We start from the raw sequence: 21,887 nt of genomic DNA, 5'->3' as shown, positions 1-21,887 counted from the left end.
ATTAGGTTTGAATTATATAACGGTATAGTGTAGCAAAAACTTTTGTCTGTTTGTTGTACATTTACAGCGGGGTCCGGAGTTCTTATACTATACGCACATCTATGATCTTACATATTCTGTGCATTTAGGTAGATGGAAGCCGCATCGAGCGACCCTTGAAAAAAGTTGAATATAGTGTCGAACGAAACCATTGGATGGGTTTAGAAATTCGTGCGTGTTACAGAAATAGCCATGTAATTTTTTATGGAGAACTCGAGGCAATGCAACGCTGCAGCGCCCCGAGCAGTAAAAAAACGCGTCGTATTATAACTCGACACGCCTCGGGATATAAGATCTTGACTCAAAATAGTAAAAACGTAATACGGCAAGCGAGTCTACAGAAGTAAAAGAAAAAAGACTTGTCCATTGAACCACAACAATGAAAACGGGGATTGTGTTCTGTACGTAAAAAAAGAAAAAAAAAAACTGCAAAAACTCATCCCATATGCAACACCTTATAACATACCACCTACGATGCAATAATGATTTTCGAAACGCTTTGAAATCCGCAATAAATCTGATAATTAAAAACTGGGTCTTTCCTTTGCTGTGGATCGCGGGGGCAAGCTTCATCTTGTTCACTTTGCTGGAGGGCGCTGGACAAGAATCATAAATGATAGTTAATACCGCAAATTCTTCTAACACTCGCCTGCACGGAAGTGAACACCCTTTGTGTACGTGGATACGTACCCATTTCCGTATTCGTTGTACACGTATCATGTTAATGACTTACGAAACACTGTAACCGCGGAGTCATACGCACGATCATCTTATCGAAGTCTCGTGCCCCCGAGCAATTCGGAGTGCATTGTTAATCAGCGTTACCCGATCGGTGTGCTCAACTTATTGTTAGCGAAAATGGCGCTGATAAATCGTCTCGGCTCGTTATTCCCCATTACGACGAGCTATCAGCGAGATAAGTATGTTGCAAGATGTGTATACTGTCTGATCATGAACGTTATCGTTATGGTCATGCACCTATGTAACACTCATTCGTAACACTCAATACAACTACGCGTATATACTGGATGCGCTAGTTTTTTTTAAGGCCATTGCGATGATAAGGTACCGCGAATAAGGTAGTATTACGCGTCGAGTTCACTGAACTTTATCAGAACTACACGATGGCTTCGGTTAGTAACAATGCACAGTAATATCTGTATGAACGGCCCTGACCCTGACCATCGAAATTCCCATCGTCATTACTTCTGACGTCAAAGTTCTCGCCCCAAAAATTTACTTTTTCGTCTGAATAAGGATGAAACAAAATATATAAAATGGTCAGTTTGACAGGGTAACGTATTTGATATTTCGCATGGAATGCATTATAACATGAGCCACTTCAAGCTTCTCCAGAAAGGTTTCAATTTTCAAATAAATAGCAGAAACTTACCTCGCACCTGGAAGTATCTAATATCTCCACCTCGGTGGCTACGTTATCAATCGTAACACTGTGACGGTAGAGAAAATCTGCAACAGAATATCATCAGAGATTAAACAAATGGCTTTGTAGCTTGATTATAGGTAGTTGCATAGAAATGGGATACATCGTTAGATGTTGCTCATCAAAACGTATATGTTTCATCATTTTTCATTAATTATTCAAAACATTTTTTAATCGACACCGCTCCAACGGAATAATGAACACCGTGACGATCGTGTGAAAGAATCGACGACTCGGATAAACCGACTTATGAAGAATCGAAAGAAAAAAAGTGAAATACTCTGGAGAATAGATATAAATAATTCAAGTATTACTCTCGGGGTGTTGCAGTACCCAATTTATTTTTTATACATACATAATGAACCCGTAGAAATGACGTTGCAAGTTTTATTTTTGTTGGTTTTATCGTTTTTTTGTTTAATCCGAAATGAATGGTATGAAAATGTTAATCCTTCAAAATTGGATGTCTTGTGAATTAGGGGAGGCGCTCGGCGATGGAGCTTTAAAAACCTTCGGGTTAATTTTCGACGTTGAAGTTGTTGCGCGCGAGTGGGCGCATGTGGTCATTAACCAAAATTTAGGTCATCCCATTGCAGCCTCTACAATGATAGCCGCAAGGTGACACCATTTTTTCCGTTACACGTTATACGTACGCTCTGCAGCACTGCGAGTCGGCGGCTGGTTTAACCGACGGGTAACGTTAATTACCGCTGCGGCCATTCCGTTTACAGGGGTCATAATGCTCCAGACGATAGGACACGTGACCCGAAATCTGGGATGAAGAATCAATTTCTAATATGCAATTTAGAATTGTAACTAACATCATTTGATTATGCAGTGATTTCTATTTTCATTCGAGTTCAGTTTGAGCGCTACTTTTTAACTCGATCATTTTACACTTTTAGTTTTAATTTTATAGCAATCAAATTCTGCTCTACCGCAAAAAAAACAAAAAAAAAAAATTTGCAGGCGAAGTTCCAAAGTTGGCGTAAAAGTTCGAAGAACGAGAATTGTATTGGAGAACGTATTTAGACGTGGCGTTGAGTCGTAGCGCCGGTTGAAGAAATTAAATAGAGTAAAAACGATCGGGTGGAAATGAGATTGAAAAAGGTGGTTACCATCTGTTGGCGAGAATTCGAATTTAGCAATAATGCCTTATGCATATACGCCGCTCTGTCATTACATTTGATAGCATACATAGTAACAACTTTCGCTGAATGTGCAGTAGTCGGATTTCCGATTGATGATTGATGACCTAGAGCTTGCAGGATTTCAGCGATTTGTAGACTTTTATTATAAACGGATGATTGTATATTTTACAGCGTGCGAAAACGGTTGAGGAATAGGTAAATGTATGTAAGATACCTGCATATCCATTAGCTCGGGAGTTGGAGGTTTGATTTTGAAAAAACGAGGACATAATCCTACCGGGGTAGTTACGGAAATTAGTATCAACAACAACGGACGATTACTAATATAAGCCGCGAGTCGTGAACCTTTCTACGTTTATCTACGGCCAATGTCAAACAGCTTTTCTCATTTCTTAGAAAATTGCTGAGAAACACGCGATTCGTTCTTATACACATACCGAGCTATTCAATTACCAGCAAACATTTCATACTACTCACTACTGAGTTGCTGTAGTCGATCTCAGATAAAATCATTGTGCACGCCATTGATTCAACGACATTTAAAAATCTCATACGAAAACTCGATGATACATTTTTTTTCAATTTTTATCCGTAAACGACAAATGGTTCACGAAATAATCTCACCCTCATCAAAAATGGAACAACTTGAAGAGGTATGTCGATTCGTCTTCGAGGATTTGGTTAGATGATTCGAAAGAAGAACAAGCTGTAAAAAACAAAAATGCGATTCCATTGTATATCATCGATTCCTCTTCGTTTCAATATCCATATGTCTTTTAAGGTGTAGTTTATTCTTGACCAGCGAATCATGTACAAATGTTGCCGGATCTACGAGCCAATGCGTGTATAAATTATCCCGTGGAGAGAAAACTCGTCCGAATGGTGTAACGCATAACTACATATGTTCAAACGTTTATGGCTTTTTGTCGTTAGCAATTGCACGGAGCATACCCAGGCGCGCGGTGCATTACACGCGAAACGTCCATGCGTGACCAGAATTTACTCGATTTATTTTAAACTCTTGCGCGGTCGTGTGGGTGGACAATATGTACGGAAGTAATCCGGATATGCTTAACAAGGCACAAGAAACAAGATCTTCCTCAGTTAGATTAAGATGGCTTCAACTCTTACTGCATCCCAAGCATAAGCAAATATAAAGACGGGTAGTTATGATTATATTATGTTACTACGAGTATTACCCGCGGTGTCAAATATCCACGGTGAATGAATATTATAACGCGCTACGGGGGAACTGCTATCGTTCGACTATAAAAAATAACGAAATAGATGATAAATACGATGGAACGAACGTCGACGAGAAATCAATTGATCGTCGTCTGCACTCGTCGTAACACCGATAGGTTCAAAATTTGCGGGGAGCGACAACGAATATCATTTCTGGTGACTTGGACGATCTTCCAATCTTCCGCCGTAACAGCCGGACAAACGAGATCAACGCGGCCAAATGGAGGGTATCAATAGGATAACATCGTTCGTATCAATGTCCAATCAATAAGCCCTCTCATGACGGGAAATCGAACAAAAAGTCACCATGATTAAGCTAAATAAACCATAATGAACGTCATTCAAATCTCAAGATACCCTACCGAGCGACGGTAGATATCAAATTTCGTAAGTATTTAACGAGACCCGACAGGAATAAAAGAGAAAAGCAGATCTTGCTGTCGGAACTCTGAATTTGCAGGGAAAGTTTGGGTCAGATTTTCATTTCAATATTGTAACGTTAGAGTTAATTCATGGGTATGTCGGAAGCGTGTAAACTACAGCAAAGGGTATAATAGAGGAAGCGTATGGTATATTAGTCTCTATTATTTTTTTTTTTTCATCTTTTACTACACTGACTCGTGCAGCGTCGAATGTGCCGCGTTTCTCGTGGCAACGTCACGAACGATAGCGAACGACAAATTACGTGGGTGGAAGCGAGAGGTTAAGTACTCGTTTCAAGTGTTTGTTAATCATGCAACGCTCGCTATATTTCCGTACAGCACACGAAATATTTCTCCGCTAACAAGGTAGTTTCTCACTTGGTATTACGTCAAAACTTGAGGGAAAAAAATTCAATTTATTTACCCAATACCCATAAGTATCCGTGTATACTATTTTATACGTGTATACACCGTGGAGGGAAATCTATACCTTCTGCAACGATTGAAAGACGTGATCTTGGACCTTGTAAAGTCGTATACCATGCGTTCGACTATACGAGATGCCGGTATATATCCCAGCCAAGGCACGTTTCACATACATGTACGTATGTGGGTATACCTTATAATACATATTCGATCGAGCCAAGGGCGTATAACTGAAGTTCCATAACCGCGATTACACTCGGATGCAAAACGATCTTACGATAAGTGTAATTGGCATGGTATCGGAGCAAAAGCGTACAGGGCATACGTACGTACGTAGGTTGTTCACAATGCCACATGTACGTAGAGAACAGGGGTTAGTATGTATGAGCCAATGTGGATGTACTAAAATCCGGATAGCGAATTATAAGTGAGTTTATATTGCTCTAATAGAGACAACGGAAAGTCAAGTCTAATAATTGGCTGGTTCTTGTCGATCGGAGAATCCGCGGGTTCCCACCGTACACTGGAATATCACAATGCAAACTTCGCTTTCTAAATCATTACCTAGAATTATTCCACGCAATAAGCGGAGATGGGAGAAATTTGCATTGTTAATCGAGATCGAAATAATAATAGATCCTGCCAGGAACAATCTTTATCGATGCGGGGTCTGTGTTGTATATTCGTACGTTGTAAACTGGAGATGAAAAGGTTCGATCGCTCAAAGTTGAAGTAGCTGTAGCGGTAAGCAAAAAATATACACGCTGCTCCTTTCCAATCGGAATACGATCGAATCCTATTATACGCCTTTCGGAAAATTGTTGCGCGAAATGATCAACGAAGTTGCTACAAGTTGTTCGACAATAAGGAATTATTAGTTTTTCGATCGGTGCAACGGTGCAAATATCCCCTTGGCAAACAGGGTCCGTTGCCGTATGTACGATTACATAGGTATATAGGCGGCCGACAATCGATAAGCAGTTTCTCCACACTCCACTGATTTTACCCTCGAGCATATTCTATACACGATATAATTGCTAGGTCAGGAAAATCTGCCTACGCCTGCCTGCACAAAACACGATGGTGCGTTGACAGCGGCTCTTCTTCTGCATACAAGCTATACGTATACATAAGCTATCGTACTCCTTAATCTGCTGTGTCTTATTGTGCTTATGATCGAATATTTTTAAACAAATTACTTCAAAGTCCCGACAAAACACATGCCACGTTCAACGTTGGAAATTGACTGAATCACAAAACGATTATGTCCGCCGACAATTTGAGATTATATCCACTTCCTGGTTTTCATACTATAAATGATGGAACATCCTGGGTTAGGTACAGTCTCAGGCAATTAATTGGACAACCGTTCGCAATAACAGCTGGTTCGAGTCGAATAATGAATCATCATTGCATACAATTTATCGTTATTCGTCAATTCAATTATATCAGCTGATAAAATTATAGAACATGGAATTTAGTGCGTTAAGGTAGGGCGCTGAGTGGTGTAGAGGTTCAGTCACGATGTTTCTTCGCACACCATAGAAATGATTCGATTCAATTTCACAGCCGAGAAAGCGTGAACAAGGTTCATCAAGCGTCTACGTGTCGTTTGATACATTTCAACGAGTGACCGAAAGAAGGGTGTTCACACGCGATCAGCTATTAAAAAGCAATGAATTATTTTTGCATTTCCTCGACACGCCAACGAACGTACGTCTGCGCACATGTCACAAAAAGTGCGATTTGGGGATTCAAACTTGGACGTCAACAGGCGAAATAGCGCGCTGCGCGTGGTCAGGTTAACTAAGAAAGCTTTTTCGGTTGCGAGAAAGTCATCGGAAAGTCTAGCGAGCTGCGCAGTGCGATGGCAGACATAGAAACCAACTCGCGAGCGCTCGAGCGCGCCCGCCGAAGTATGAAATTCTCCGTGAATTTGTGGGTTGATCCCGTAGGATAGTTTACTGTCATATCTTAGGACTGAATGATTGGAATTTGATGAACTCGGGCGAGTTCGACTTTTTCTTATAATTTTTCTTGCCAAGATTTGTTCATGCTCAACTCCTTGTGCGAATTGCGATATAATCTTATTTTTCGGTAGTTGCGATGGACAGGATGAAATGAAAGATCAAAGAACAAAAAAAAAAAAACATTCGGGCAAGATAGTACCAATGAATTTCGTTCTTAATGATAGTTTGATAAGCGAATACTGACAGCCGTCTAGCTTCCGTTAGTAGATGGGATTAGATTTATGTGCCAGCGACGTAAATAACCAGTGAGAAATATTTTGTTAAATCCTTCGAATGGTTGTAAATAAAAAGAACGAAGTGAAAATTAGGTAAAGCTATAATATACTTGAAACAAGCGAACAGTCATGAGTTGGTCCTTAGCTATAAGAATTATACCCGGCTGACATTAACGTCCGATGGCAAGTAGTCACCCACTGACCTACAGGCACAACCTGTTTCTGCGGACAATTGCAATTACAGATTAGCCAATTACTCAGCCTCCTTCTTACGACGAAAAGGTTTTCCGTTCACAGAACCAACACCAATTGTCAGAATAAGTAAATGAGGCTGGACGGGGGGCAGAGGTACTGCAGGCTAACTTAAAGCTTGGAGTTATAAGTATAAAGCTATACCGTCTGACAATGAAATAACTATAGGCTAGTTCCAACCCATCGGTGCTACACAGTATCCGCAGGCGTGAATACTGTGGTCCGATGCTGCGGGAGCAACGGGGACGTCCCAGAGAGACCAAATGCCCGGGTGTGAGTTATGAGAGAGATCTGCATTCTGCGCGGGCTGTTCCTCCTACTTCATTTCTTTCTGCTGAGTCTCTATCTCGAATATTTATTTATTCGTAAACTTATTTTTTATCATATCAACTCTTTCGATCTACGCTTCTTCCTCGGCTTGCCTGCTGCTGCTGCTGCACCTCGAGCCTTTCCGGTGCACCCTATTGTACCATATTCAATAAATTATCACGGCGAGTCAGCTCGTATACAGCACAGCCATAGAAAAATCAAAACGCGATGGCTGGGCTTGTGTCAATAATACAAATGAGCGGAATATATCGAGCTATTCGCAAGTGACAAGTTTATAAATCCCGTCCCTGCGGACGTAAATCGGCATGAAAGTGAAAGAAGACAAGCGTGAATTTTTTACAGGTTCGATTGCACGAATGGCATTTTCACCTGTTATTTGCCTTTTTTTTTCAAGTGACCAATTGACATTCAAATAGTTGAGGCATCGTAGCATTCCGAATCGGTAGCAACAATGTCTCCGTGGTAATGAGCGGAATTGGGCTAGGTTAGTCGTCAGAGATGATAAGAAGACTATCGCAGGCGAAACTTTTCTTGAAAAACACCGCAACTTGCTCAAGTAATCTCGAGACAAGATGCAGTGTGCGGTGGATTTGTCTGGAAGTTCACGACGGGGCTCACACTTTTATGGACATAGAATGAAACAGATCTTGGTTGTAAGGAAACTTGAACCAGTCACGAAGACTAGTTAATTTTATATGGAAGTGGTTGAGCAGCGTTCGAGAGGTATTCCTGGAATAGACAGAACTCGAAGGTATAGGAAATCGGAAGATGTTGGTACCTCATTCTTGTTTATTTTCCGCAGTCTAGTTCTGCGGACAACATTTCGTGTCTTTATATCCTACGAATGTAATATGAATACTTAAACGGTATCGTAAATAAACCTGAATTATAATCAGAGATCAAGTTTCCAAGAGATTCGAGGAGATCGGGATGTTGGCATACCACGCCCCCAAATTCAATCCGTACCCTTAAATTTAAAAGGACCTTGAACGGATATATATCCAACCGGTTAGACGGGAAAATACCCACCGAATAAAAGGTTACTATAAATAATTCTGCTAATTCGAACCATTTTCGATGAGCTAAGAATACATGATCTGTTCCACACTGTCATTTACTTATATTGTTTACGATCATCGACCGAGAGGTCATGCTGTGCAGTGCTAAAGTTTCACCGCTCAACTCACAACGCGTGCCTTGTAAATTGCAGTAGATGCATGTACGGTATCGTTAATAAAAAGGATATTACATGCATTACTAGAGGTGTTGCTATTTCTAATCTCTAGCTTTGCTACTCAAAGATTTATTCATCGACATTGCTGCCTACGGTGATAGACAGAGGAACTGGTATTGACGATAAAATAAGAACTAGGTCCAAGTAGATAAATTCAGAGGAGACCCATTGCTGGAAAATTTATTCATATCCTTTGTTAGAGCAATTTGTGAGTCTATAGGATTCTTCCCTTTGCCTCGAGCAGTGTACGATTTTTCCATTGGATTTTCCGCCGGCGCTATACGATCTTCGAAACAAAATACCTTCACTGGTGAATCACTGAACCTGGCCGATGAAGTAATTTCTGATCAGGTAATTTAGCTTAAAATATTTGACCGACAAATTAATGAACATTTCACAATGTCATATCATAATAAACTACAAAGTATTTAGCTATCCAAATTATCATTCTGATTACACTATCCAATAAAATTCAGCTATCCAAAAAATTTATGTGATTGAATTCGTTTCTTACATCAGATTCATTAACTTCTAGAGAAAATTAATTAGGCGCTGTAATTCTTGGTTACAAATTAATTGCGAATCGAAAATATGAAGAAAAACATCCTTCTATCACAGCAGAGTGAAGATAATGAATTAGCTGTGCAGCGGCGTGAGTCATTCTTAAATCCGCCTCATAAGTTGAGAGTGAAAAGTGTCGCGTCATTCTCACGACTGAATATGTAAAACGATCGGAAATTAAAATCCCAACGGTGATGTTTTTCTCTTTTCACGGCTTTATCGTGATGAAAAAGTTGGTATCAATAGATATTGTGTCGATTATATCGACTAATGAACCTTGAATGGCGTTCTCATCGCTGGAACATGATGCAGAAAATTCTGTTCTCGGATAGTACATACACACGTTAGGTATATGTAAAGTCGCCATGCGTTCAGCGTGCGGTTATAACATCTTTCGAAGCATTGGGGTAGCAGTTTGACGTATCTTGGGTAGGTACACAGGTAATATACGAGTTCTTATGGACAGTCCACGTCGAGTGATTAATTCTAATAGGTTGCATCGACGTTCCACCGTACCAAATGTCAGACTTCTGTAGCTTGATTTAAATTCGTAATTAGAATCGCGACTCATTCATTTTTACTTTGAATTAGTTCAAACCGATTATCTTTGAATGAAACCGGTTCATAACCGCCGTACATACACGATTATACGTACGTATATCCGCACGTATACTGTACCGGTGTGAAGGGGAAGGAATGAAAATTATCGTAGAAGCTAAAATAACTTGAACTCGAAAATACGGACGTTTCAAAAAACCGTATCGTATCCGTCAAACTCCCAACAACGACGTCCGTGCAGCAGTAGTGGGCAGAGAGTAACCGGAACTCTTCGCTATTAGATGTTCACAGATAAGAAAATTAGAAACACAAAAAAAAGAAAACCAACTGAAGAAAACAACATTTCACGCTCGCACCCAACGCCTACGGTCAGCTGAGTTCATTTTATTGTTTCATTAGTGTAAGGAGTCATCAAATGTAAACAATTAGCACCTAGGAACATCGGGGCTAATGGTCACGCCGTCTCAGGGAATCACTTCGTGTTGGAATAATCCAGCATAATCAAGAACTTCTCGATCTACTCGTTAATTAGTACGAGTATAAACCCCATAGAACATATACCTGCATGTTCGGTATACGACCCACGCTGAAATTCTTAGAATTGTTTAGATCGCTGAAGTTTTTATTTCACAAAACGTACAGGGTGGATATACCGAAAAACTCACCGGTTCCACCCTGCAGCGCACCGCAAATTGGCGCATCAAGGTACGGCAATAAATCTATGAAAGAAAAAATGAGAAGAAGCGCGATAATTCTACGTGCCCATCGTTAAAACCAGCTCCTCCTGTAGCCTGTTGCTAACTGTATAAGTAACACCGATGCACAGCTTCCAACATTGAGCCGACAAAGTTTGAGTATACGAATTGAGATGAAAAATAAAAAAACCAACCGAGTGGCCAACACGCCATTTCCAAGTTTATTTTTTACGTCAGGTGAGATGACCTCTATTGTTAAGATCGAAAATGGGTTTTTACTCACCACTGGTAGAACTGTATTCGCCGATGTATCGTCTGGTCAGGTATCGGACAACCACAGCTGAAACAGAAATTGAATATTTTTCACATTTCGTCTTTTTTCGCAAAAGCCAATGCAGAAAGTGAATAGGCAATACATGGTGCAGCGTGGCATTCATACGGTTACGAGACTTTTCGGTGACACGCACATTTTCAGGTCGACGAAAAACAAAAACGAAAGAATTATCAATTCTGGTTCGGAAGACCTGAAATTATAAAACTGACAGGACATCCGGGTAACCCAGTTCTCCGATATTAATTAGGTGTACGTATATAATATACTACATCCCCATTTTAGAGGCTATAAAAATATGTACGTATAGGTATATCTTCGATACCCACTGAACGTTGAGTATTATATACATAGTCTGATTTACTCGATATACCGTAAGAATCTCAGGAAAGTGAACAACATAGGGAACGCATGAGCGCGAGAGAGAGCTTATGGAAGTTCCGTGAGTGCGAGACAGACAGACTGCCTGCCCCTCCGTTGCCTTCGAGTCCCCACTCCGCCAAATTGTAAACAGACCATCGCTAGAGCTGTGATCTAAGTAAGCGCGTTCGGGTTGAGAGTGTTTTTCTCTCACAATTGATAAAACAAAAACCATTAGCATAAATATGATTGACTTTGTTCCTTTAAATATTAAAAAATTTTCAAAGAAGTTCCCAATTCAAAATGAAGGTTTTCTCATGAAAATATAATTTTTTTTTTGTCAATGTAAATGTATTTAAATCTTTGATGATTCTAATTACAATTATTAATACTTATTATTCTTGATATCACAGACTTTTTTTATTGATTTTCTTCAAACAGGCTATCACAGCTCTAGCGATGGTCTGTTTACAATTTGGCGGAGTGGGGACTCAAAGGCAACGGAGGGGCAGGCAGTCTGTCTGTTTCGTACTCACGGAACTTCCATAAGCTCTCTCTCGCGCTCATGCGTTCCCTATGTTGTTCACTTTCCTGAGATTCTTACGGTATACTTCAATAGCCGCTTGACTTCTGTGTTATAACTGTAGTTCTGATTGACGATGCGAAATCTAGATTGATCTGGAACTCAACTAGTTGAATCAGTTTCAGCTTTTATAGCATCCTCCTAGAATTTGACCGTACGCGAATCCGCGCTAAGTATCATATAGAAAGTTGAGTAGTATGCTAGGTTTTTCTCAGCATCGCTGTCTTATTCTAATAAATTGTTCGATTTACCTTCGCAATCAGAGCACAAAAATTTCAAAACGATCAATTTTTGAATTCACTGCAAAATTTATACTCAACTTTTTTTTTTTTTTTACATCATTTCTTCGATTTTCTGATAAAAAACGTGCATATAATACACAGAAACCTACAGATTTAGGTCTAGAAATTGTCTGTAACTAGACTGCTTGAGTTAGATAGTACAACACATTATTTATACACGTATGCAGGAGAATGAATGTTGGACGCGGTTGGGTGTCTGTTGTAAATCGTTAAATGTTAGAACTTCTTGTTCGCGTTACTATCTGGCTTTTGCTGCATCAGAGCTACCTCGTCGAACTCTGCGAGGGGCGTCGCAGTCGCGGGTGAGTGGAAAGTTGTATCTCTTCTATCTCAATTTACCGGTTCACGGAAAGTTTACGACGTCGCAGAAAGAGTTCATTATCTGCCAATCTTACGCCAAGATGAGGAATTAACGAGGCGCAAATGAGTAACCGTTCGTACAAACGAAACTTTTGCCACAGTATGTATCCAAAGTTTCATAGGTGTGCGCATACATCCACATGCTCGCTTTCTAACACCTGCGCAGATTCGCCACGTGAGCGATCAGGTTTCAGCTGTCAAAATGATAATTAACAATCTTCGATCCACGTGATCATATTATTCGAAAGGATCTTGATCGCGTGGCTCCTTAATTGCTCGGGCTTAAAAGTAAATTAAAATTTCGTATACCTCGTACAGACGTTTTCACTCTCAAACTATACCGGCGTCTCTTACGCACGAGTATATGATTTCAGAAGCAACAAAAAGGAATACCAATTATAAAAACAATTCGTGAAAAGTAAATTCCTACCGAAGTAAGTGCACACGGATACGCGCTGTACGGGGGAATGAAGTTTCGTACACAATATGATACATTTTCACCGGTTGAAGCAGCTTCATGTATGCGAGCAAGCGCGTCCGATCTCGGCAACTACTTGCTCCATGATACTTTCAGTTTCAGCCCTACAATTTCCCTCGTTCCTCGCAGGTAGAAAATTGCGTCTCGATGAACCCTTATCGGAAGGTAATTACACGGTGCTACGTGCGGCAATGTAACACCTCAAAAATACCAGATGATTCGCTGTTCCGATGCGCTTGTGCGCGGTTCAAATTCCATACAAAATATACATTGTATACGTGGTGCGGAACGTTACCTATAGTCGCAGGGATCGACTTTAACTTTGTCATACATATCCGTTCCACGTACATTTTGACTGACTAAAGATCTCAATAGCGTTACGCGTACAAAAATCTCTAAGTTTTCGCCCATATGTCTCGAATATACATATATACATGTATGGAATTTTTTTGATACGTTCGGTTCTACACCTGAGAAGATCGTAACGCAAGATTCGGTCACATGAATGGCTTGTGGGTTTTTATTAATCTATGGAGAAAAAAAGAACATCGGAAAAAAAGGTAAAAAAATGATGTGGGTGTTAAGTCTCTTATCTTTAAGCGCTGTCTAAACTGTCAAACATACATAGGTTCGTGCCTTTGCCACTTAAGTTTGACACATACGATACCGTTTACGATGTATACATTTTTTGTTTTTCTACACTTAATTCGTTCCTATGATCAAAGATCGGAAAGTTACATGAGTGTGAATTATAATATTGAGCGGTAAAAAGTGTGCTCGATTGCACAGGGACTTCGATCTACATGTATACGTTGTACAAACAAACGCGAATCGAAAAGTATTCTTGATCCTCGAGCAGCTTTGTTGTAGATTTGATTTCGCTTACGTACCTATATGGTTGTTAATTATCAGCTACCGGTAATGACTTTAGTATGACGCATGGCGCTTGTTAGGCTTGAATGTGCTCTAATTCTATTGTCGGTCTATTCCGCACGTGCTATAATGTCCAGGCACTTTTTTGCGCTCCGTTAGGATCGAAGCGAGGAACAAGAGATCAAGGTAGTGGGGGAGGGGGCGATATTGCGCCGCGTTAAGTTGGGTTCCGAATGACAAAATACGCGTGAAAAAAATATCGCAAGCCTCGCGATGAATGCAGTAACTTGAACGTTGCAACATTGCGACGTGGATAAAGAAAATATCACGCGTACGTTGACGCTCGTACGCGTGAAAATATTATTGACAACTGACAATGAGACGAAGCGAACGGTCGAGGGTAAACCTTTTCGAATTTTCACCGTATTTTTTCATTCTTCGAATGAATCACCGAGAAATTTACCACAGATATACTTGCACGGGGATTAGTCGTGACTGTGGGCACTTTGTGAGAGAAGAAGAGATATCCGTGAAGAAGTGCAGATCGTGCGGTGCAGTGCACCTTTTACCGCTGCACTTTGGACATTGCAATTGAGTGCACCTTGCACGTTGCACTTTGCACTCCGCACTATTACACCGGGGCGGCTTAAGCGAGTCGTGTTTTTGTTATTCATTTTATTTCTTATGCATAAGAGGCATGACGCGAGCAGCGGGTGGAGCACAACCCGAAATTATTGACGAGAATGCGCTCTAGAATGCGGCGATATTTGCAAAATATGAATGATGAGAGGTATATCTACATGGGTGTGTTATAATACTGCACCGTGTCGGGGTTATTTCTCATACGTCTATTTGTTTATCTTTGCCTAACTGGTTATCCGTCGTTGCAGGAGCTCCCCCTATACCTTCATGACAGAATAGACTCGGTGCAATTATTCTCGTCCGCGACAGAAATTCCAACGTGAGTGCCGCAGTAGGCAAATGAGGGTGCAAGTAAATGATCATAAGACCGGTTTATCCTCTACTGGCATCTTAATAATCTGAAATTTAACTTTTATCTATCGTGAGATGAATTTATATTCCATCCTAGACGTAAGGGCTATCTATTTTTACCGTATGAACATTTTTTTTTATGCTCCTACAAACTAATAGTCGCAGATCAGGACGACTCTGAATTTTGTTAAAACGATTTCGCTCATTCCAAGCTGCTGATTGTTTATTCGTTTATTTAGTTTCCGTTCTCACTTAGCGGATGTCAACGATATATCTATCTTCATACGACGCGACGAGCCGCCACTTCCGGGTACCTTGACTCTTATCTAATCGCGATCAACTCTGGTTACTCTAGAAAAAAGTCCAACTTGAGTTTCATCGCAAGAAAAAAATAAGAAACTGCAAAGAAAAAAACACGATCACAAGAAGAGACGAAGTCAATAAACTTTCTGCAATACTTTGTAATCCTGTCAAATGTTATGGAGGAGATGTAATTGTAGCAAATACTTGTTGCCTTTTGATGTTGCCAATTCACGCCGGTTTATAGTCCAGTATAAATATAATATTTGTAATAGTACAATCATAATAATATCAATAACAATTACAAAAACCACGGATCAGTGACATTGATGTTATACATTGACATATGAGTATATTGAATTGGCAAAAACATGATTATTGCTATTGCTATTTGTCTGAGTTAGAACCCATTTACTGCAATTGAGAGGTTGACTGCGAACACGTTAGTATATTATAAATTATTCAAGTATATAACCTAAGCTCTGCGTAACATTAAACGATAATGAATTCTAAGCTTTCGCGCATTTGCACCGTAGGTAATAAGGTACGTATTAAAAATAATTAAATACCAATTCATCTCGTTAATTGTGATAATTATGATTTGCCTGCCTACCTACCATCGAAAGACAAAAACTTGCTACAGTCGCGGTGAAGATATTACGACCTCTTTCGGTCGGACGCGTCGTTTATCTTATCATCTCGTTTTACCGCAAATAATCACGCCAATGTACCGAAGCGCGGAATAATCTTTGCCTACTATTTACATACGCACGTTTGTTGACAGCGAATTGTAGAATCGCAATTTGAGGCTCGGCGGAAGACCGTAGCAAAACCAAACGATAGTCACCATGGGTAGAAATGAGGCTGCTGCTCCTCTTCGGCTCAACGGCATGAGCAGCAGAACTGAGCAAGATGTGGCGCGGTATAATTATTCCGCTAATTAGCGTATTGACAATCTCAACTCGGGCATCAAGGGGTATCGAATACAGGGCACTGGGTTCTGAGGTTGAGACGTGCGATCGTGGATAATTCATTAGGATAATATAATACCGAGGAACGTATTGGTTTTCACGAATACTAGAACAGCCGGTTGCGCTTGACCCTGGATCGTACCGATCCGAATGAAATTATACGTCAACGTGTACTCCTATCCTCAAGATCCTATTCTAAGATAGTTTTTCAAAAAGTAAGAATGGAAGGAAAAGCTTCTGATGGATGTTTCTGTCACAACTAGGATCCTCTCGTACTTTTTTCGCAAAGTTATCTGCAAGAGCGAACCGAGGTTCGTGCAAATTGCGGTAAGGGAGATCGCAGTTTTTAACATTGGGACGTAAGTCAATGTACGGTGAAACTGAAACTCACCATTGGAAAAGGAGAGAGCGAAGAGAGAGGAACGGATATGATGAAAAAAATACAACCGTTCTCCAAATAAGCTACGTGTACACACATAGGCCCTGGGACATGCCACACGGTCAGGGCCAACGTCAGGGTCTGGAAATGTATTTAACGAGAACAGCGAAAGGTGAAAAAGGTTCGGCGGTCCGTTCGGAGATTTCTCAGCTCCCGAGTAGACTAACTAGCAAGCACAAGCCCAATTTGACCACATAGGTAGTATTCTGTACGTGTAAGAGCAGTTGGATGAGTGCGGCGTATAAGGGTGGAGAGATATAACTGAAAACAAGACAAATGCCAGGGATTTTAGGCTCAAGACTTTTGCCCTAATGTGGGTACCAAGACTCCGTACGTATATCAGATGTCTGCATCTTCCTACCTGCCGTTCCAACTTATATCTATCAACGGACTCCCGTTGCGGGTTCAGCCTGCTGTGGCGACATTCGATCGCTCATCCGGAGATCCTAATTTCATGTCAGATTCCTGCCACTTTTAGGGACTCTCGGCTAGTCCTTACGGGGGTCTTGTGTAGGACTTTTAAGGATGGGTTATACGATACATATGGGAACCCCCCAAGTGAGGATTACCGTCCAAATGCGCTTTCAGTCCTTAAGTGGTCGCTAAACTGGAGGCACAGGTATCACCCAAGGTCCAGTTCTCCCTTCATTTATTCAACCTGTGAACTATATCGTACTGATAGTCCAGAGAATTCCTCCTTTGTCCCATCAACGGATTTCCCTAAGTCACGATACTGACTACTGATTCTTCTGGCCCGATTAGAATGTCAATCGACCGAGAGCGACTTCGGAAGTTAATGCGAAGTCTTATCGAGTCTCTCAGTGTCGCTCTCATCGAAACATGTGGCCGATTGTCATACAAGACTTTATAGCTAACGAAACGATTATTGGTCGATTAGTCCCGAGCTAGCTGTTATTCCCACTCATTTCGCACCAGTGTTCGATCGTTCTGCTAGCTCAGAATCCTGCATGTCATAGTTACAATGATGCAAAGCAATGTAGATATCTAAGGTGGTGGTTTGATTGTTAGTTTCTAATGGTGTCATCAAACATAGGTAAAAGATACACGAATACATATTCTCGTAAAACGGTGTATTAATACGGAGCAATGAAATATGAGATTACAGATCCAGCCGGCGGTCCCCTATGTATCACAATTATCACGTATTGTAATAAACGCTACTAAATTTCGGAAGTCTAGGCGAGGTCTTTGCTACAGGTATAAGTTGAAATGGTTTTTCATTCTAAGATAGCAATTAAGACTTTTTTCTATGGCCGTGAACATCCATATTTGTGACCCCGTAATAAAATTCAAGGGTCAATTTAGAATCGGACCCATAATTTCGTCCGAAAATAACAGCTGTCATGGTATATACGGAGAGTGGAGTAATTGAAACCACGTTCACGATAATTTCGCAAAGCTCACATTTGGTGGCCTGGACTGAGCTTCAAATATTATTGCTGACGTATCACGTTTTGGCTTATGCTGTAAGTGTGTGAAATATATGGATGAAAAAAGAAAAGCCATACTAACCAGACTTGCCGACTCTGGGGCCGCCGAGGACGACCACCCTGATCCTATTGACGTTTGTCATCGACTAGCCAAAGTAGGGTTGAGGTCAAGTGTCGTTGGAGTCACGTGGGCGCATTATCGGTAATTATTAATCAATGTCCGTCGAACCGATATGGAGCGAAGATTATTCACCATTAAAGTGGAAAACACTGCGTATTTGAAATAAAATTGAAAAAAAAACAATCAGATCGTCCGTCGCGTATGATGTATTCATCGATCTTTATCGATTACATTATTGCGTCTTCTCGTACGCACTGATCCAGGGCACTGACCTATTTAGAAAGGAAGCGCCGCACCGTACCACGTCGGAGTCGTCCAACACGGGCAATGGACCTCTCGACTGAACAGCTTCTGATACTCCGGACAAACTTATACCGAGTCATAAATGCAAGTTATTATTTTCAACGCAGTGTCGCCAGCAAATTGCAAGTTCCTGGTTCTCGGTATTATTTATACTTCGTCCCCTTTGACGTTGGCTGTCCGCTGTTGCTGTTGCGGCGTCAGCGGAACGCGAAAGTCACGCAAAGTTTGTACCATCGGATATGAGGTACCTGTGTACACCAACGGACGCACCTTGCGAACAGCGAAGTGTTTACGTGTCAGTTGCACGCGGTGTTATTAAGAGCATTTAATAACAAAATAAAGAATCGGAGTAATTGTGTAATCTCTGATTATGTCCGCACAACACCACATTCTCAACTTTTCCATAAAATGATCAACCTGGATCTGATCGTAAAATATATCAACTGCATACACGTCTATAGTCGATAAATGATAGATGAAAACAGAACACAGAACAGAAACCAGGGACAATTTATTTCCGCGATAATTACTGAAAAATTCTGCTACGGCTAAAAACCCTCTTCACTTCACTTCACTTCACTTTACACCGCTTCACTTTCGTTGGTGAAGCTTATCGCGTTACAGATAGTTTGAAATCAATCATAACCCTTCGATTCTTCTGCTCAGAAACGTCAAACAAATTCAGTAGAAGAAAGGATGTTTGTATCTTCAAAGTGTTTTCTTCCAAATAAACCCTACGAATCTGGCGGTTCCCTTTGATCGAATCAGTTCTGATACAGGTGGCCAATATTTGAATCCTTTACCTTTGGACTATCAACTTCTGGTTGATCGTAACGATTTTCTTATCATGGAGCCACGTGAGGTCGACGATGAGACAACAGGATTTGTTCACTCGACGAACCTGCGCATTTTTTTGTATGAAATTAAAAAATTAATAACCGATTGTCATATAGAATGAAACCGTGCTGCAGGATGGAAGATCGAACGTGCGTTTCCCTCGCGAGTCAGAGAGACAGTGTCGAGATAGGTCAGTGTAAATGTCACTTGTTCGATGGTACAGCAACAACAACACAAGGCACAGTTTTGAACTGGTATATAAGTATGAGCGTGTTATCCTATATCTTATAGTTGATCGGTGTAATCCATTCCTGCTTTGTGCTTTCATACGTGACGATTATTAATGGATGATAAGTCTTATCGATTTTAGGGCAGAGTCTAAGAGTCGGATGTCCCGGGATGAAAACGACACGTGCGTTTCGATGGCGATTGACTTGAAATTCGAACTGCCCGTCCCACCTCATAGGTAAAGAAAATTACAGTGAACTACGGACGAACGGATTATTACGGATAACGAGCAACAGGTGATACGAGGATATCAAAAACATTCGTCGGACGATTCGGCTGCAGACGCGGCTGTAACGACGCAATCGCGAACCGTCCCTCTCGCTCGCAGCGCGCGAAGGCGAATGCCTCTTGCGAGGCTGTGCGTGCCGTCTAATATCCAGCACACGCTTCGCTCGCTTAAGGCGCCAGCGCTGAGTCCGCGCTGCACAACTTACGCTCCCGCGCCGCCGCAGTCAGCTTACAGCATTACAGTCTTACGAAGTTACAGCTCACAATCTACAGCTTTACAGACATGTTCCTACTCGTGAGTTTCCACCGCACTCTCTGTGTACTCTGTACTATCTCAAGCCGCGATATTATAAGAAAGAGAGATGCGAAGTTGCGCCCGTCGGTAGGTTTATCTACATGTATGCACTGTGCGCCTCTGCCTGACTGCACGTATACGTATACCGCCTTTGTGCAACAGGTAAAGGCTAAAGAGGAGTGACTATCTCGTCGCCGGTCAGCTGCAAAGGACTCCGCGGCGCAGCGCTCGCGATTCTTAACCGGACGAACGATCGTAGAATTGACGTCGTACTTTAGCCGGTACGCGAGTAAGTGCTCCAGGAATATTTCCGGTCATAGTTAATCGGCTGGTTATTATAGCATGTTGAGCGGCTCGATGATGCTCGAATTATGATACAACTCATAATCTATCTGCATGTTTCACGTTTTTTAATAGGGCCATTTATTTTCATATGATTTTACATTACATACGCGCATGCCCATGTAACTCCACGGAAAGAGGACGTATTGGCGAGCCTCGTTTCTTGTTCTTCCAAGGCTACTTTATCTCTGTGCCCTTCATTTGACTTCAATCTCCAAGATATTTTCGTTTCATCTGATACTCGGAGCATCCTATGGAGGATTTTCATGGAAGACATGCCGTCCATTTCGGAACACCATTTCAGACGTGGTGACATTGCGATGCAGCCCAAACTGAGAATCTTTGAAAATGTTGAGCAAGAATTCCTATCTTAACGAGGTCACATGTAAACGATAATGATTTGCAAACCGTAAGACATAAAATACAGTAAATTTGCAATTGAATTCAATTGATGATTGTCTAAATTATTCAACAATTTGTATACGCCATAGTTCGGAATCGCACCTGTGGATTCTGTTCAGACATCATGATTCATGGTGTAACGTGCTCCATTTTATCAATTCGCAATGAGCCATCTTCCGATAAATTGTGCTTTCCTGATAAGCTTTGAAATTTCCATTTGAGCTTTCGTCGGTAGATACGTCGCTTTCCGTATCTACTACCAATATGGAAGCGCCACTTCCACGAAGGATAAAGCGCGTACTGTCGTACTTCATAACGGACGACGATGCCTTTAGCGCCCACTGGATAGTTAGTTCAAAAACACAGTTCACACTCGGACAGGAGACGCGAGATTTTGAATGACCGCTGAAAGAGACAATAAATGAAAAAATGAATTGAGAAATGAGCTCCGGTCTTGAATAGTTTCGATTTTTGGGCGGAGGGAATGAGCATCCATACTACGCTTTTCACCATCGGATTTTCCGTTTATTTCATTCTGAAGAATTCAAATCTGAAACCTGAATTGATCCACCCGTTGAATTGGAAAGCTTTTATTAGTTTTTTTTTTTTTTTTCATCCAGTTCTCATAAAAATTTCCACGGCCGAAGAACTGACAGTATCTATTTTATTTATGGCAGTGGGTCAATTTGATATACAGAATTCGATGGCTAAGATCAAATTATACGGAAAAGCACGAACGATCCGAAAGAAATGCGATTTTCGCCCTGAAGAATTGAATGAAATCTTGAAATTTTGGTGAGCAATTCCATGGATTTTTGAATTGGTGCAAATTTCGATTCATTATCAACAATCGGAAAATTGAGCAGCGGTTTCTTCGGAAAATCATAACTTCGTAAAAAATGAAGTAAGATTCAATTTTTTTTGTTAGCATTTACGCGGATGAGGCCATAGATTTAGAAAAAATGAATAGGGCCGAAAAAGTTTATTTATCAATTGTCTATTTGACAATGAATTTTTAAATGATTTTT

The 21,887-nt window shown here is 40.9% G+C and overlaps 1 protein-coding gene across 1 annotated transcript in view; it reads right to left on the bottom strand.

Moving 5' to 3' along the window:
• Positions 1-19,917, bottom strand: part of LOC105685174 (ras-related and estrogen-regulated growth inhibitor-like) — a 39,731-nt gene extending 19,814 nt beyond the window's left edge. The window contains exons 1-3 of the mRNA XM_012399037.3: positions 18,126-19,917; positions 10,886-10,942; positions 1,433-1,509 (exon numbers count right to left, since the gene is read on the bottom strand). Coding sequence (XP_012254460.1) covers positions 1,433-1,509; positions 10,886-10,942; positions 18,126-18,186 — 195 coding nt within the window. The 5' untranslated portion in view covers positions 18,187-19,917. The remainder of the gene's footprint in view (positions 1-1,432; positions 1,510-10,885; positions 10,943-18,125) is intronic.
• Positions 19,918-21,887: the final 1,970 nt, after the last annotated feature.

The sequence above is a fragment of the Athalia rosae genome, chromosome 2 (assembly GCF_917208135.1).
Source record: "Athalia rosae chromosome 2, iyAthRosa1.1, whole genome shotgun sequence".
Taxonomy (NCBI): domain Eukaryota; kingdom Metazoa; phylum Arthropoda; class Insecta; order Hymenoptera; family Athaliidae; genus Athalia; species Athalia rosae.
The sequence above is the reverse complement of the archived record's forward strand: the minus strand, read 5'-3'. Positions and strand labels throughout refer to the sequence as shown.